The 17,785-nt window shown below is 24.5% G+C and overlaps 2 protein-coding genes across 2 annotated transcripts; both read right to left on the bottom strand.

Annotated features, from left to right (window-relative positions):
• Window positions 1-5,099: 5,099 nt before the first annotated feature.
• Window positions 5,100-9,848, bottom strand: LOC112599439. Its single transcript, XM_025346358.1, has 9 exons — window positions 9,637-9,848; window positions 8,187-8,401; window positions 7,970-8,118; window positions 7,535-7,892; window positions 7,040-7,256; window positions 6,806-6,973; window positions 6,487-6,721; window positions 6,249-6,426; window positions 5,100-5,657 (listed from the first exon to the last, which is right to left on the bottom strand). The coding sequence occupies exons 1-9, from the start codon at window positions 9,713-9,715 to the stop codon at window positions 5,100-5,102; spliced, it is 2,157 nt and encodes a 718-aa protein (XP_025202143.1). The 5' UTR covers window positions 9,716-9,848.
• A 2,315-nt stretch (window positions 9,849-12,163) lies between these two features.
• On the bottom strand, window positions 12,164-17,575 carry LOC112599474 (protein MAK16 homolog). The gene is made up of 8 exons (XM_025346391.1): window positions 17,561-17,575; window positions 15,003-15,049; window positions 14,785-14,928; window positions 14,527-14,709; window positions 14,330-14,459; window positions 12,889-12,963; window positions 12,447-12,599; window positions 12,164-12,379 (listed from the first exon to the last, which is right to left on the bottom strand). Exons 1-8 carry the CDS (start codon window positions 17,573-17,575, stop codon window positions 12,293-12,295), a joined length of 834 nt encoding a protein of 277 aa, XP_025202176.1. The 3' UTR covers window positions 12,164-12,292.
• Window positions 17,576-17,785: the final 210 nt, after the last annotated feature.

The raw sequence follows: 17,785 nt of genomic DNA, 5'->3' as shown, positions 1-17,785 counted from the left end.
CTAGATATCAGTACCTACCTACCACTAACTATAATAGGTATATTAAAAATATTTAATACTTTTAGTCATACAGATTACAGATATACAGTAAAAGCCGCTTATTAGAAACACTTTGGGACCAAGGTGAATTGTGTCAATTAACCGATTGTTTCTAATAAGCGATTGAAAAAAAAAATGAATAATAGGTACGCGAAAAAAATATGTATGTATGTATGTACCTATATTGTATAATTTAAAAAAGTATGCACAATTGTGTATATTTTACGATATTATGTAAAATATTTATCATTCGTAATTTGTTTTTTTACGTCGAGTAACTCCATGACCATATTTTCATACGAGTAATATTGCCCCTTTAGCTTTGTCACTTATTTTGAGTGCGTATGTGTGTTCAGGTAGAGCTCCAAAATAAAGCCCAGTCTCGTCCGCATTGAAAATATCAAAGCGTGTGTATTGGGCTAGCAAATCGGTCAAATGAGTTTCAAACCACGAATGGTCGCATGAAAATTGGCTAAAATCTTAGCGTTTAGACATTTTTAGATTTTTAGAAAAAGGAAACACTAATAATCTTTACATACGCACGCTGAAGCTAAACTACAAACGGTACGACCAGTACGTACAGAAAGAGCATTCTCGCGATAAATTACAGTAAAAATAAACGTAACGACAGCAAAGATAAAATTGAAGTACATTGGTTATCGCTAGATAATCGGTGTATATGTCAACTGACCTTCTCCCAATTGTTTCAAATAACCGATGTGATGTTTCAATAATCCGATTTATTTTCAATGTTCTAATATACGGCCGATCCATCCCGAGACATTTTGTTTCAATAACACGATTGTATCAATTATCCGTGTTTCTAATAAGCGGCTTCTACTGTAATTTCAAATACCATCGATTGCATATTATTTGCTTATCTTATAAAAAAAAAAAATATATGCCTCTTTTAATATCAATTTTTTATTTTTATTTAATACATCTTTAGTATTAAATTACAATAATTGTATACAATTCTTTAAGAAATTAAGTTAGAGAAATAAATGTGAGAAATGATCTTTAAATACAGTTAACTTGCTTACTGCGCGATAGTAATTAAATGAAAAAAATACTTAAATACAATTTTCATGTCAGGAAAATAATATGATAATTAATTAAAATATTAACAATTTTAGCAAAGAAAACATAAATGAAAATTTTTATCTTACATTTTAATGATTTACATTTATTTTAAAATAGTGTTACAGGTTTTTTAATTTGTTTAAAAAAACAAAAATCAATTAAACTAAAAATATAATTTTAGAAAGTTGATACCTACTTGCTACGTCATTTAACAAGCCTCAAAGTAAAATTACATTTTACTCGTTTTAGTAAATTACCTACTTTTTTTTTAAATATTATGTATCTATCGACATTTCTGTGTAGGATAGAAATAAGTATGTAAGTAGGCCAAGTTTTGGTAATAATTGCTTGAAATACTAATTTTTAAAAATAAAATTTGAAAAGGGTAAAATAGATAACCACTCTGAAGTATCTAGATGTACCTCGTTATTTTAAGTAGGTCACAGCTGTAATGGATGTGGTAAATTTAAATTCAATAATAAATCATTGACCGTTGTATATGAAAAACGATTTTGAGCGGTGAAGGTATTACAGCCTATTATCATATTATTAATACCGCTATTATATTATCTATCATCTGTGCTGGATTGTATTTAAAATTTAAACGCAAGCTTCATAGGCTACAACATTTAACATAAGAGCCTGTTCTACAGAGGGCCACCGCAGAAAATCTTGCAAAAAATAATGTTTGTATAAATTAAAATATTTGGCGATAATAATACTATTCATAAGGTACAGATTTTATTGCCATCAGTATTTAGATAAAAACTAAAACAATCACAACCGTCAGCAATATATTATTATCAACCGATATGTCACGACGTTGTTGTTGTTGTCGTTACTCGTTAGTTGATAATTTAGTAAAATATTAAAATATATGACAATTTACAATGATTTAAATGAAAACTTAGAAATGAAGTGATCCAATTTAAAATGTTTCATTGTGGATTTCCAAAAAACGAGAAATATAATTCATCAGCAATGGAAAGTAGATGTATTATATCCTTTTGAAAAAAATCGTTTTTTTGTTGTTCAAACAATGATTGTTTTCTCAATATTGAACTAATGAAATCGCTTTGAGAATGTACCTCACATTAATAGTCACCAACTGTAGTAATCTAGATTTCCATGCTAGATGAAAATCTAATTATTTTAGCTCTAATAAAAAATTTCACCAGTAAACCAATTGGCCTGTAGGCCATTTACTTAGTTGATTATTTTTTTGTCAAATAAATATATTAAATAAGTCTATTGGCTATAATCTATTTATATTCCTGTACCCTTGGTAGGGCTTGCACTAAAGGCTAGCTTAGACAACGTAGGGGCCAATATATTTTAAATACAACCCTACATCTATGGCTATATTGTTGCTATTATAATTTATAATATTATTAGAGTTATTTTTTTATTTATAGTACTTCAGTAATATGGAATAAACTATTGGTAAGGAATTGCTTAAAATTAATCTAAATATTACTAAAAAAAGAATTAGTTAATACATTTTTTTAAGCATTTTGGTTCCAGAAAGAACTATGAATTTGAAATTTTTACCAAATATTCATTCAAGCATTTATTATATCTAACCATGTATTATACATCTAGGTATAGGTATTTAAAATCTATGCTTTTAGTTTATTTTTTATTTTTATGTGATTCACAATAATATTTATGAATTAAAAAGCTTTACCATTTAATTCATAGTTTCTTATAACTTATAAGTAAAGTTCAGATTTAAATTCTTTAAAAACTATTAAAATGCTCTAAAATATAGATAACCCAAAATGTTTTGAAACTCAATCAATATTTTTTTTATAGGCATGGAAATATGCAAAGGTTTTTGCATAATTTAAAATAATTTAACAAATATGTTAAAAATTCATGATGGGCATATATTTTTGTAATCATTCTAAGTTCATTTTTCATTAAATATATCAAAATTACGAACGTTTACACATTTTTTTTGAATAAAATAATATATAAACCTAGCAAGACAAATAAGTACTAAAGGATCATATAATCTTACTACAACTGGTTGGTAGAATAATTAATTTATTTACAATAATTTGTATACTTACTCTGAGTAGATAAATCATAGTTTATTAAATAGGTAGGTATTAATTGTTCAATGTTTTAGGTTTTAATAACAGTTTATGTATCTACAGGTTTGACAGGTTTGTTAATTTAATTAACCTGCTTTTTAATTGAGGTAATAGTGGATTCATTTTTAAGTTCTCTTGACTAACATTTTATAATTCCCAAATAAATCAATAAATAACTCTATTAATTAGTATTTAAATAACTCATTATAATATTTATTTTAATTACTACATTATTATTATTATTTTATCTAAGAGAATTATAGACAGCTTATTATTTACGCACTTTGTATTTTAAATGTAAATAGTAATGTTATAAAAATTAAATAAATTTAAAATTATAAAATCAGCAGATGTATTATTACAACTTTATCTATAGCAACATCAATATATTTCTTAATATTTTCGATAAAAAAAAAAAAAAAAAAACCATAACTATAAATCTCAACACATTTTTAAAACCAAATTAATCAACTTGTCTTACTCTTCTCTAGAACTGATAAATTGAATATAAGTTTTCTCATAGGTTGTGCTCACAAAAACCTAAAAAATCTTAAAAATATAAATCACCACGATTGTTTTTATAGACGTTATTAATTTAAATTTCCACAAAAAATTATTTTTTTAGTTATTTTATTATAGTTAAAAATATTTTGTGTCATTACACAAAGACTACATCGAAATATTTAGTTTCATTTTAAGCTATTTTATACCCAAAACCTAGTTATACTATTCCTAGATACAATCTTATATTATTAAGGGTATGCCTAAATTTACCCACTTAGGCAGACAGCTAATTTTATTACCTATTGTTTTATAATAATTATAGTTTTATAAATTAAGTATAGTTATTATGTTTTAAACTATTTAATTCTTTAATCTAATAATTTTTTGATATATTTTTTTTTGTAATTTTAAGATTTAATAATACACTTAATTACAAATTGCATAGTAGTTTTTGGAATCTTTGCCTCCTGCCTAACTTTTTCAGAATGATCCATTACTTCTTAAAAAAAAAAACCCTTAATAATAATAATTATTATTATTATTATTCATTGTAACAGAAAAAAAAAATAAAGACGATCTAATATTTTAATTATTACTAGTTCAATATAATATGCAATTAATTAAATAAAACTTTATTAGGTATACTTTTAAAAAATTTAGTTGATTCGAGAAAATTTTTTTTTTAGATTTCTTTGTTTAGATTTTAGAATATTATAATAACACTTACTGTTTGAACATATCCATGGTTTAATTTAAACTCTTCTTGTTTTTTTTATTATTTTATTTGATTTTTTATGAATAACATATTATAGTTTCTGATTATTGGAATAAATATCAATGGTGGTTTATCTTAAACTTAATTAGTAAAATATTAACAATTTTTCTGCAGTTTTTATGGATGTAAACAGCAAAATTTTTGACTAGTACGTGTACAAGTATATCAAACTGTAAGGTTATCTATGTTGAGCTATGCAGTCTACTTAAGATAAGGTTTAGGCCGGATCTTCCTCACCATTAATTTTTTTCCATAGTAATATAATAATAAAAAAATTATAATGTTTTATATTTTATAAACTGTTAAGATTAAATTATAAATGTACTACTGTAAACTAAAAGTAGATCATATTTAATAAAATATTTGTACAACATTCTAAATGGTATTAGTGGAATAATTTAATATAAACATATGACAATTTAGACTATTGTCAAAGTTAAAATTTTATTGTAATGAATATAAATGTAGTTTAATATTATTATTATAATTAAAATATGTGGTACACGATGTAATAATATAAATGAAAATTTATTGTATAAAAACAAAATAAACCAGTCCAATGTAACTATAATATTTAAGTTTAAATCAAACATAAAATTTCATTTATGTTTATGAGATTTCTTTTTTGACTTATGTTTATGTTTATGCTTCTTATGTTTACTGTGCTTATTTTTATTATTTGAAATATTAGAGGGCGATTCTGATTTTTCCACCCAATCATCATCGACAAACGAATTTTCAACTTTAATATTGACCAAACTTGAATTCAAGTTATATTTTTCAGGTAAGAGTGGACCATATGATCTATTTATATTATCAGTTTGATTTTTACTGCTGTGTTCGTTTTTGTTTTCATCTTCATTTTTATTATTTTTATTTGGTGTATCAAATAAATCACCAAAGTCAAGATTGGCAAAAATTCCTTTGGGAGGAAAAAGATTGAATGTTGTAGAACTCTGGACACTAGATTCTACATTTTCTTTTTTGATAGGCATGTTGGTTGAATGTAATTCTTTTTCATTAGAATAAGTAGATACCTCTTCACTTTCGGATGTATTTTGAACAATTAAAGTTTCATCATCACTATCATCCAAAAATATATCTTTGAAAAAATCAACACTTGGTTTCTGGCATTGTACTTCATCAGCAATTATTTCCTAAAGAACAATATTTTAATAAATACAATTTAAAAATATTGTAACATTAAATTTAAGAAAGATATTTAATAAAAAACAATTATATTGATTTCAGTATCTCAAAAAAGAAGATCTACAATTAAATGTATACATATATATTATATATTTATGTATACTTCTTTAATTATTATTAAATGAATTAAAAATAAAAATTGGGATATTTATTTTGTGGTATTGTAAGAGGTAAAATGTAAGAAACTGCTCTTTGGAGGTTTTTACAGTTTAAAAGTATACCAATAAGTTGTCCTACTATGCAGTCTACACAAATGAATAAAATTTATTTATTTCAAATTATTTTTATTGAAAGAAGTGATGCTAAATAGCCAATATTCCAACTACATTAGCAATAATAGAATGAAAATTTTCATTATATCTGATAAACGATAAGTATAAATTATATTTTAGATGTATTAAAAATCAAGGCATTTTTTTCTTGGGATAGAACAAATAAAAAATTGCTAATGCACCCAATACTTGGGGATTTACAACGAGCCTAACATAGATAAAAGTTTGACTGTTAAAAATATATAATAAAATAAAACTCGAACATACCGTCATACTTTCTTGTAACTTCAACGATTTATCATTAGCTGTTGTTACATTATTTATAGCTAATGGTAAACTATTTGAAATTTTGCTCTCAGAAGTTATTGATTCAGAAATTGGAAATTCTAGAGAATTAAAAAGACTACACTCTCCATGCTTCTTACCATCTTCTGTATAATTGACTCTAAAAATACACATTTTCTTAATATTGTATAGATTTAATTGCACAATATATAAATATTACATCGATTGTTTAGGCACAGGAACATTAAATCTTTTGCAAAGTAATTTATCAGGAACCCAGGGTTCAGTTTTACGAGTCCAAAACCCATACATTTGTTTGCTGGCATAGTTTTTTAGTCTATCTAAAGTTGGATCAGTAGTGCGAATAACTGGTATTAAAGCATTTGTAGAATCATCTGGTAATTCAGCCCTAGTAAATCGATCAGATATTATATCTGATAATAAACTAGGCACTTCTATAAAAAACAAAATAAACAATCAAAGTTTTTAAATCTTAGAATGTATTTTATAATTTAGATTTTATGTATTCTAAACATTACCTTTTTTGATAAATTGTTCAACAGGTGGAGGTGGTTCTGGTTTTTTAATTTCTCGTTGTCTAGTATTCACATTAGTAAATGAAATGTTAGAAGAATTAAGAGGTTGACTATAAAAATCAGGAGGACATTGTCCTAATATTCGGTCAAACATTCCACGAGGACGCCATTCTGTAAAAATATATGTATATGTTTTTTTTGAAAAATTAAAAAAAATAATTAGTAAAAAAAGGTTACCAGGAGGAATTTGTACAGGAGGCGGAAGGTCTTCAAATAAGTTATGTTTACTTTCATCTTCAACAAACCCATCAATACATTCAGGATTCAGGTTATTAGGCTTTGATTTATTTTTTGACTTCTGAGACTTTTCTTCTAAACTAAAATCATAATTTGACATATCTTCAGCAGCATAAATATCATCATCATCATCTTCATAAGCACCAACTCCAAAAGCCTAATTATAAATAAAAAAAATATTTCAAATTGTTAAAACTAATAATGTTATGTCATATTAAAAAAATAAAAACAGAATTTTCTAATATTGGTTACCATACTTATTATATACTATTGTATCAATTTTTCTAAAAAAACTTTGTAAAGAATAGAAAGGATAAAATTTTTTTTCAATAATTAAGTTCAATATTTTTGTAATAATATAATCAACATGCAATCACCAAAGTATTTTAAAAGAAATTTTATCATAAGAAATTGGTTAATGCAAAATATAATTACTTGTCCATGAATAGATTTTCCTCCAACAGTAAGTTTACTGTATTTGTTATCAGATTTTACAGAAACATTAGTCGCCTTGAGACCTTCATAACCAAGTCCAAAAGTATCAAATTTTGGTTTAATAGGTACAGATTCATATTCAAAAGGTGAAACTTTGATGTTATTTAATAATTCATTCACTTCATCATCATCATCATCATCATCATCATCACCATACTTGGTATCAACACTAAATTTCATCCCAACATTTTTCAATTCTTTTTTAGTACGCAATTTCTCTCGTTGTGTAAGTTGAGGACCAACTCCTTGACCAGGCTTCCAGCCCATACTTCTCAGTAATTCGACACCCCACGTATCTCTTTAGTAATATTATAAGTATTAATTAATATTATACATTGTTTATACAACATGAATATTTAAAAAAAAAGTATTTACTTAATTGGTTTTAGAATTTCACCAAGTACAGGTTTACCAGGAATAGGGCCAGTATTAACTATAGGAAGTTGACGTTTTCTTGAAGAATGATCACTATATTCTGCTTTGATTTTTAAACTTGATGCATCAATCCCTAAGTCTTTTTTATCCTAATAATAAACAATAATATTTATCAAGTAAATAAAGGTTAGATTAAATCAATAATAAATTAATATACTTCTTCATCCATAAAATCGTAAGCATTTTGTGATTTGATTGTAGATTTAGAGTCTCTTGAAGATTTAAATGTGCTTGGTGTCCAACCTTCTAACGAACCAACAGTATTATAAAAACCAGCAGAAAAACCACCCGTAAACGCTCCATGAAATCTTCTTCTTCCATTTTCATCTTTAACAAACTGTTGTTCTGCATCTTTTCTTTTAACGACTTCATCTATAGAGAAAAATTAAAAAACAAATAATCAAACCAAATTTATTTTCATGACTACTATTTATAAGTAAATAATTTAATTAATTTAAAAGATATACTCAATAATGGTAATAAACTGATAAATAATATAATGTACAGGTATGTTCACAGAAAAAACGTCTTGTCATGTTTGTTGTATATGTATTATCTAATCACCTTGGATCTATAGACTATTGTTGTAATAGTGTTCTTCATAAATTTTAAAATATTTCTGGGTGAGAGTAGTTGTAAATCCAAAATGAAGGACTGTATTTATAGATTACTGACTATGTTATGTCGCACTCAGTAAATCTGTTTAGGTCAACAGAGAACTAGAGCGTGAGTATGGGCGTATATATATATATATTAATTGCATAGATACCAGTCGAGTTTAGAATCAAGAATTGGAGACTAGCATTCATCACTACATATTCGACATAATATTTTAATTGTTTTACTTAAGATATGGAGTAAATAATCTACTCCATAAATAAATCATAAAAATCAAATTGTTCAAATTATTATCTGCTATTCCTATGATCTTAAATCTACTATCTTTAAGAATATGGTTACTTAAATAATAGTGTGCTGTATATAATTACTATTTTAAACATTAAATAGATCTTTATATACATTACTAAAATCACATTCAATTGTGTTTGTTTATGAATACAAGTTATAAATTTCTTAGATCTGTAAAATATGACTTAAATATTGTATTTATATTAGGTTAATAACTCTGGTTTATATACTGGAAATAGTTAACTAACTACTTCTAAACTGAATAGGAACAGGTATGAATATTGACATCAATTTGTTTAATTTACAAAAGAAATGTGTTCCAGTAGTTCTATGTCTATTTAATGATTAAAATATTAAATTTTTAACTTTTAGGCATTTTAAAACAAACAGCATGATGACATATATTTTATCTAATGTTAAATGTATTACCATTTATTTTAATGTTGATGTATTAAAATAATAAATCGATAATTGAGCATTAGCCACTTATTAAAACAAATATACATCAATATTAAATTTGTAGAATAATAATTTATACTAATTAGTAAATGTAGATATAAACTATGCTTATTATTATAGTAAAATCTATAAATGCAAGCACATACAAATCAACAGGATTCCATTTTAGTTAGTTTAGATCAGTAAAAAAATTACTCAAATTCATCCGTGAATAATTATAACACAACTCAGTAACTCACCTTCGTGTATGGGATCCAACAATTTCCCGTGTATGATGTATTCGTCATCGTCGTCGTCGTCGTCATAGTCTGAGGGCATTGTGAGTTTTGTAGATTAAATCAAACCATATAAATTACTTCAAACGATTGTTAACTTCGATCAATAGTTAAACACTAAACATTAAACACCTTTGAAAGCAAACGTAAGGCCGACACGCTGTTCAATGTAAATAATAAATATACGGTGAATGCGTTTGATAGTAATATCTAATAAGATAAGAACTGTGTTATCAAATAAACAATTTTTCAGATTGTACAAAAGCAAAATAAATAAATAATTATTTAGGTAGTAAACTGGTAAGTACTTATCACTTACAAGTTAGTAGTTACGACTTACGAGTACTTAAGTTAGAACTTACTAAACTATATTACTAATTAGTAATTAGTAATTATATTAAAACCGAACCATTAGTCACTACCACGGATTAATAATTATATTAATCCATGTTCACTACTTAGTACCATTGAGTATATATAGTATATATACTTAATGTTAGTACTTATTACTGACCTTAGCTATAGCAAATACTAACAGATATTATCACAGAATATATTAACAATATTAAATATTTTGTTACTCAATAATATTTAAATATTAAATTTACATGCAATGAATAATAATTAAATACTTAAAAACATTAATATTGGTACTGGGAGACATATACGTTTTCGACTTTTAAAGATCAATCCCCTCAAAACTAGTGTCCAAAAGTTTTGCAACTGAATAGTGTAATAAATTTAACACTTGAAAGTACCTCATCTATAAATTTAATTGATTAAAAAAAAAAAGGTATAATTTTTAAAAATTCCCATTTTAAAGTATGTATTATAATGTATTTAATTAGGCGTCTAAGACTGTACACTGTGTACTTATACAAATAATTAGTTTATTAGGTACCTAATGTCCACTATTCACCTGTTAGCTAATATTTAATATGTTTATATGAATATATTATGATGTTTGGAAACTTACAATAAATTAAATACATTTGTACAGCTAAGTATAACTACAATACCTACCATAAATCACTTGAAAAATGTTGTAAGCTCATTTACAGCCGTGAATACTCGTACTATTAATAGTCGATTAAAAAAAATAAAACTTTTAAGAAAATTGTATTGGACCAATAATTCATGTTACATAGCGTCATCGCCAGTAATTGAATCTTGGTACAGATATTCAAGTAATCTTTAAATAAGATAATTTTTTTTTTATATATATTTTATAAAAGATTTGTGGTGTTCCAAGTAGTTACATTTAGAATAATTATTTGGTACCTACTATTTAAGTTTTAAATTTTTTATTATTATTATACAATTTTATTTAACTTTATTAAAAGTCTTAAGTTTTAGTTTTATTAAAATACAAACATTTATAGAACATAGTATATATTAAACCTGAATATATTTCATTCAAGAATTTAATAAATATTTGTATTTTACTGTAACTAATCTATTAAATGTTAATCATAGACTACTATAAAATCACTAGGTATTGTAGATTATGGTTATTACTTTTGGTAGATATTTGTCTTCCGGTAAATTACATACTACATAAATGCTTTCATAAATAAATCAAGAATTTAAATATAGTATAAACACAGATTCTTACCATTAAGTTTGATTATAAATAATAAGTAAATTTGTTTATGTATTAATATTTTGATAAAAATAAAATTAGTTTTGCTGAACACTAACAAATTTGCCATTTTTGAGGTTTGTAGGATAGAAACAATTCATGCAGGTATGATATACTGATATCTATAATTATTTATATTAAAATATAACAGTTTGTAATTAATTTTTTTTCTGTATCTATAAGTGGAAAATTTAGTAACAATATTACTAGAATAATTCCAGATTATTACAATAAATAAATATTGTTGTAAATCTCAAATAGCTTTTAAATGTGTTTGTGAGCCGAAAAAAAACATGGTCTTCAATAATTTTTGAGTGCATTAGACAAGTTTATTCTGAAGATCATAGCTAGGTTAGAAAAAATTGTATTATCTTTTGTTAAGTATAAAAGATAACATATAAAAAATCAAAGCATCAATTCTCCGTTTGCTAAATATGGTTGTGTTCAAACCAAAATACTTTGTATCCTGCTGCAACCACTCAAATATCTACTACTCAGCTTTAGTTAAAATTAACCACATTTCTTATCAAATAAAATACAAATAAGTATTTCCAATTCAGAGCATAAAATTAAAATGGTTACATTCATTATTCAATATTTTACCATTTTTAACACCAGAAAAGAAATAAGCATACTTTTACTATTTAAAATTTATACATATAGGCCTATTTGGCCTATATGTTAATCCAGCGCTGACAACAGAATTTGTAAAGGTGATTCTAGTAGTTTAGTTTGGTTGAATGAAACAAGTTGCTTATTTTTCATTTAAACACTTGAAGAACTTGATAAAATAGTAACATACTTCAAATTAATTATTGATAAAGAGATTATAAAAATATATTTCATTAATAATTTTTATATTCGATTTATTAGTTATAAAAATTTAGTAAAATACAATTTTTACTAAGAAAAAATTAAGAACTGTATCTGGAAGTTCAAACAACATTTAGTTTAAATAACAATTAAAACTCAATTTGTTTAACTTAATTCATTTTCGTATTCAATTTCAACATGAGGTCTGCCTTTGGGTTTAACAACTTTTTTGACTTTCTTAGCGGCAACATCCTACGAACAAAATATTAGTATCAGATAACCAAATTATAAAATATGAACATTTCTTTTTTTTAAATACCTCAATATCTTCCATTTCTTCTTCTTCGCCATCAGAACAAACATAATCAGAAACATTATCACCATCTTCTATATCACTGTCAAACAATTCATCATTATCTTCTCCAATATCAGACTCATCTTCTGCTGCAGTGTATTCATCAACATCATCGTTCTAAATACATTTTTAAATTTTAAATTAATACAACAACAATAAAACTGGCATATTTTCATTCTTCTTTTCAATTAATAGAATGGTTTGATTGTTTACTAATTTAACTGTTACAAAATTAAGGAAAAATAAGTTGCTAAATTTTTTGTTGCTTTCTACATAGTGTAGATTGGCTGGTACTGAATTTATAATTAGCAACAGTTTATGATAATACAGCTACCTTATACTATTTTACAACAATTTAAATATTTATAGTAACATTATGACATCTAATTAATCATTATATACATACATCTTCATCTTCTTCTCCTTCTTTCTCAAGTGCTTTTTCAAATGCTTGTTGATTGATATTATACATATCGCCATACTAAAAAACGATAAAAATATATTTAACAAAAAAGAATCGTAGTTATACATAATAATTAATTACTAATAAGTTTTAATTAAATAACAGTTTAAATTTATGTTTTGTATAAGTTTGTATTTTTTTTTTTAATTAAGTGCATACAATGTTAATAAACAAAAAATGTATTAGATTATAAAATAAATACTATACAATTTAATTAATTTTTTCTATTATTTATGTAAAATTTTAGATTTCAAGGGAAAATAGTCTTTTATACAAATTGATAGAGTTAATTTAAATAATTGGCTATTTTACTTGTATAATAAATCAGATTTATCTATATTACTTAATCCTATTAAAATTGGAAAAAGCAATAAAATGTATTGCCAGATTTTAATGATAAAATAAGAGTAATAATGAACAAAATCAATAAGGAGTAAGGAGTATAATATTGATTTTATAGTCGATAACAAAATATTGGTAGATGCTCTTCTCCATCTACACGTCATGTACCAACTGGTAACTACAGATTCTTACTGTTTTGGACTCTTTATACAATGGGCATAGGCAGGTGAAGTTTTAAAAAATACGATATAATTACAATATTGCCACTAGATGCATTGATTACTAGCAAGATTTTATGTCTTAAATAATAAAAATGATACTAGCATGAAAACACTATTGATAAATATCTACTAAAAAATAATAGTAAAAGAATAAAACTACTGCATGTGTTGCATGTCTTATAAATTGAGGATATAGCATATTTGTGTTCAACAGTTAAAATTGTGTGTATAAAGATTTAATAATTAGAGTTAGTAGAACAATTATATAACTCCAAGGAAAAAAACTTATCATCCATGTAATCATAAGTTTTTTGTATTTTAATTTTTAAGAAAGTTATGAGTATGTCAAGTAATAAAATATTTTTCTTATTTAAAAAAGGTTTGTTGAAAATAAATAATATTTGGCTGCTACAAAAGAAGCAAAGTAATAAAACCAGTGGCTGTACAGAATTTAAAGGCTAGTCTAACTATATAAAATCTAATTTAAGTTTCATTCTTTCTTTTTAACTTCTTCTTAAAATTTAATTTTTATTTATACAAAATTATTTTCAAATTACATTGTTTTTATACATTTAAGTAGTTAATTTTAATTTAAAAGGTTATTTTTAAGTTTTTAAGACATTTTTGGGTATTTTTAGGTCATTAATATCCTATTCATACTTAATAGTATTAATATATAAAAAGTATTTCATCTAAAACATCTAAAAGAACAAAAATAGAAATAAAGCCTTTAGAAAATATTTAAAACTATAACAATTTAATATTGACATTGGTGATAAAATATAATATAAAAATAAATTTATATAATATTGTGCACGTACTGTTCCTTTTTTGAGTCTTTCAACCAATTCTTTTTCAATAACATTATCAAGACGAGCAGCAATTTCAGCTTTATATTCTCTTCTTTTGACTCGTTTTTCGACTTTTCTTGGCATTGAAACTAATTCTTTCCTAAAACATAAATATTTTTAACATAAATCATACAAATGATTAATGATAGAAAAGTACTATATCTTACTGAGTTTTAAGTTTGAGTTTTCTCATTCGAATTAGATACTGAGTTATTCGTACAAAACGCTGTTTACACATAGATTTTAATGGACCTGGCCAATACAACATGTGTTCATTCATTTGTTGTATAGCTTTTTGAAAATTTCTTGATAATTTTATCTTTTCCCACTGCCTTTTTGGATATACCGACCTTAAAAAACATTTTTATAATTTTAAATTAATTTAATAAACATCAATTAACACAATGCTAATATTAAATTTATACCTTTCAGCAGTTTTTAAGAAGAGATATATAATACCCTTCTCTTCTCTAACAGTAGCATATCTGCTATTAGCCAATGGACAATGAGTGCGATTGCACAAACCTGATAAATTATATTCATTACGACAAAAATTTGATGTGTCCGTCCTAAAAATTATTTAATAACATTATTATAAGGACTAGATAACACAATTAATTGGTCAATTATTATAATAGTTTACTTGATTTTGAAAGAACAAAATGTATCTTTTATTATAGACCAAACAATCTGAAAAAAATAGAAGATATTAGTTTTGAATCATTTTTGGTAAAAATTCAAGATTATACTTTAAACAATTCATTATTTATCAATATTTAAGACTTAAGCATTAATATATTTTAATTTAACAAATAATATATAGATTTAGAAAATAAATAAGTAAAATATTTAGATTTTTTACATGGGTACAAAATATTTATCATATCAATAAAATAAAATAAAATCTACTACCTACATATAAAAATAATTATTTTTCATAACATTTTTATTTTAAAAAAAAAATGGCCTTATAATAAATTAATATTCAATATCAATCATGTTTAAAGAATATATAAGTAGCCTGATGTGGCACGGTAATTGTCCTCGGTCACTAATGTGTTTCGAAGTCAAGCATCGGCCGGTGTTGATAGTTCTCAGATGAATGACCACCAGAGTTTTTAGTGATGAATCTATAGAGTACACACACACAACTCTACTAATCAAACCTTACACAAAAAACTAACTGTTTCTATCCACAGCTAATGATCTTAGTTAAATAAAGAAGATCAATAAAAAAAAATATATAAATACATAGATATTTAAAAACTGACAATGTAGATTTAATATAAATAATTGTTTAATTTTGTATACTGTAATTTTTAAAATGTATTTGGGAAATGAAAACAAAGTTAGTATTTTAGAATATTAACTACGGTTCTCATCTAATATGCTACCTACCATAGTTATTTTTATTTTATTTCATTTTATTGCGGAAAATACATTTAAGTCATTACGATAAATAACATATAACAGTTGTACAAAATTATAGCTTAATAGTCATTATGATATCTAATCCACCAAAACCCATGATAACTTACTTTTAGATATATTATTTTTGTCTATGTTGTGTCTGTTGTGTTTGCGTATATGTCCTAATTGCTGCGAGTTTTACTTTTTATTTCTTTATTTTAAAATAAATAAAAATGAACAAATCAATGCGCTATTTATACGGACATATAATATGTAATGAGAAAACATGTGTTATCTTCAAGAAAGAAAATTGTTTCCAGAACTTGGTAGTTGTTCCAAATTAAAAAATGGTGTTATTTATGAAGGTTACATTGAAAGAATATCAAAAAAATAATCGTTGAAGGGACTCAAATGGTAATTTATTAAAAACTACTTACAAATTTACAATGTCCAAAAAAAGTTGTCAAACTTATCATTCTTAAAAAAAAAAATCCTTTTTTTATTTATTGATAAATTATTTAGTAATAAATTGTTATTAATCAGTAAATGTTTTTTGGTAGGTAGCATATTAGACGAGTACCTTAACTACACTACAAAATTTGTTTACGGGTATCTACTGTAAGGTTTGGATTTTTATATAAAAGATTAAGTAGGTTCTTATACAATCTTTTAGTTAAACAAAGAATAAATCTAATTAAATATATCAATTTTTTATGATATGTTGATTCTATAACCATTACCTACTTAATTTATTTATATATATATATTCAAGTAAAAATAATAATTTACAATTTTTTAGATGATCAATCGAATATATTTTAAATATTAAATAAAATAATCTAAGTTTCACTTTAAGTCTGATTGCAGTGCTTATGTAAAATGTTATGATTATTAATGTAAAATCTGAGTATAGTTATCTAAAATAATTGATTGATAGGTAAGATAAATTTATCATTTTTTGAATATTTTATAATGTGCTAAACTTATAATTTCAATTGTTTTACAAAAACAATTAATAAAAATGTCTTATAATTAATACACCTTTAAAAATTCTGTGACTTAACTTAAGTTTTATGCATATAAAACATTTAAAAATGTATAAAACATAATCGTGCAAGTTTTACGATATTGTTTGCATAATAGCTGGGTCCTAGTAACCCATTACCTATTAGCATTTTTTTGTCATATTTAATGACAGTCAACGATATAAATTATATATTTATATTATGAAAATTATTTGGAATATGAATTACCCAATTTATAAATCAGGTAGATTAAATATCAACTATGATAAGTTATGACTAATTGAAACAAATTTTAGCGTACATGATAAAAAATTTAAGCACAAATATTTAATCACTCAAAAACATGTTATACATTTGGACATGTACTAAAACGGCAGACAATATTTTTATGTTTGTAAATAATAATAATTAATGCTTACAATGAGAGTACTTTGAAACATCTATTAACCAACTTAGTAAATCTAGCAGCAATTAGCAAAAGACAAGACACAATGAATCATTATATGTTAATTATTAATCATGAAATATACAAGTATATCTGAAAACATAGATAAATCTTGGCAATATAAAAAAATTCATTTTACCTCACACTATTTTAAAAGAAATCGTACATTAAATATTAGTGGACAGTCACGGTGGTATGACAGAATATTCAGAATTTAATAAAGAAGGGAACAATTTCGCCGGAAATGATACATTATCTAAGCTCTACACTACTAGCTGATGGAATTTGTCTACTTTAATAATTATATTATATTTTACTTACATCATCTTGATCCATATTAGTAAGCTAATGTTTGTACGTTATCATCCACAGGTATAAGTCAGCACTAAGAGTACTCTATTAGTTGTTCTATGCTCGGACTAGTACACCGGGTCGCACATGTACAATAAATAACAAAAAATGCCGCCTGCTCGGAAACACAAGTTACTACGTCCAAAAAATATCGTTGCAAAAAACTACATACGAACACGGCAACATTTTAAGGTT

The sequence above is a fragment of the Melanaphis sacchari genome, unplaced genomic scaffold (assembly GCF_002803265.2).
Source record: "Melanaphis sacchari strain LSU unplaced genomic scaffold, SCAv2.0 Contig51_pilon_pilon, whole genome shotgun sequence".
NCBI classification, from domain to species: domain Eukaryota; kingdom Metazoa; phylum Arthropoda; class Insecta; order Hemiptera; family Aphididae; genus Melanaphis; species Melanaphis sacchari.
The sequence above is the reverse complement of the archived record's forward strand: the minus strand, read 5'-3'. Positions and strand labels throughout refer to the sequence as shown.

Bases quoted from the DNA above. Each gene is read 5' to 3' on its own strand.
- LOC112599439 (XM_025346358.1), bottom strand. From the start codon at position 9,715: ATGCCCTCAGACTATGACGACGACGACGACGATGACGAATACATCATA. The intron at 8,119-8,186 runs GTATATTAATTT...GTTTATTATTAG, and splicing joins ACGATTTTATGGATGAAGAA to GATAAAAAAGACTTAGGGAT. The intron at 6,427-6,486 runs GTAATATTTATA...GTGTATTTTTAG, and splicing joins CCTGTGCCTAAACAATCGAT to AGTCAATTATACAGAAGATG.
- LOC112599474 (XM_025346391.1), bottom strand. The intron at 14,929-15,002 runs GTAAACTATTAT...AATAATTTTTAG, and splicing joins TTTTGTTCTTTCAAAATCAA to GACGGACACATCAAATTTTT. The intron at 14,710-14,784 runs GTATAAATTTAA...ATGTTTTTTAAG, and splicing joins TTCTTAAAAACTGCTGAAAG to GTCGGTATATCCAAAAAGGC.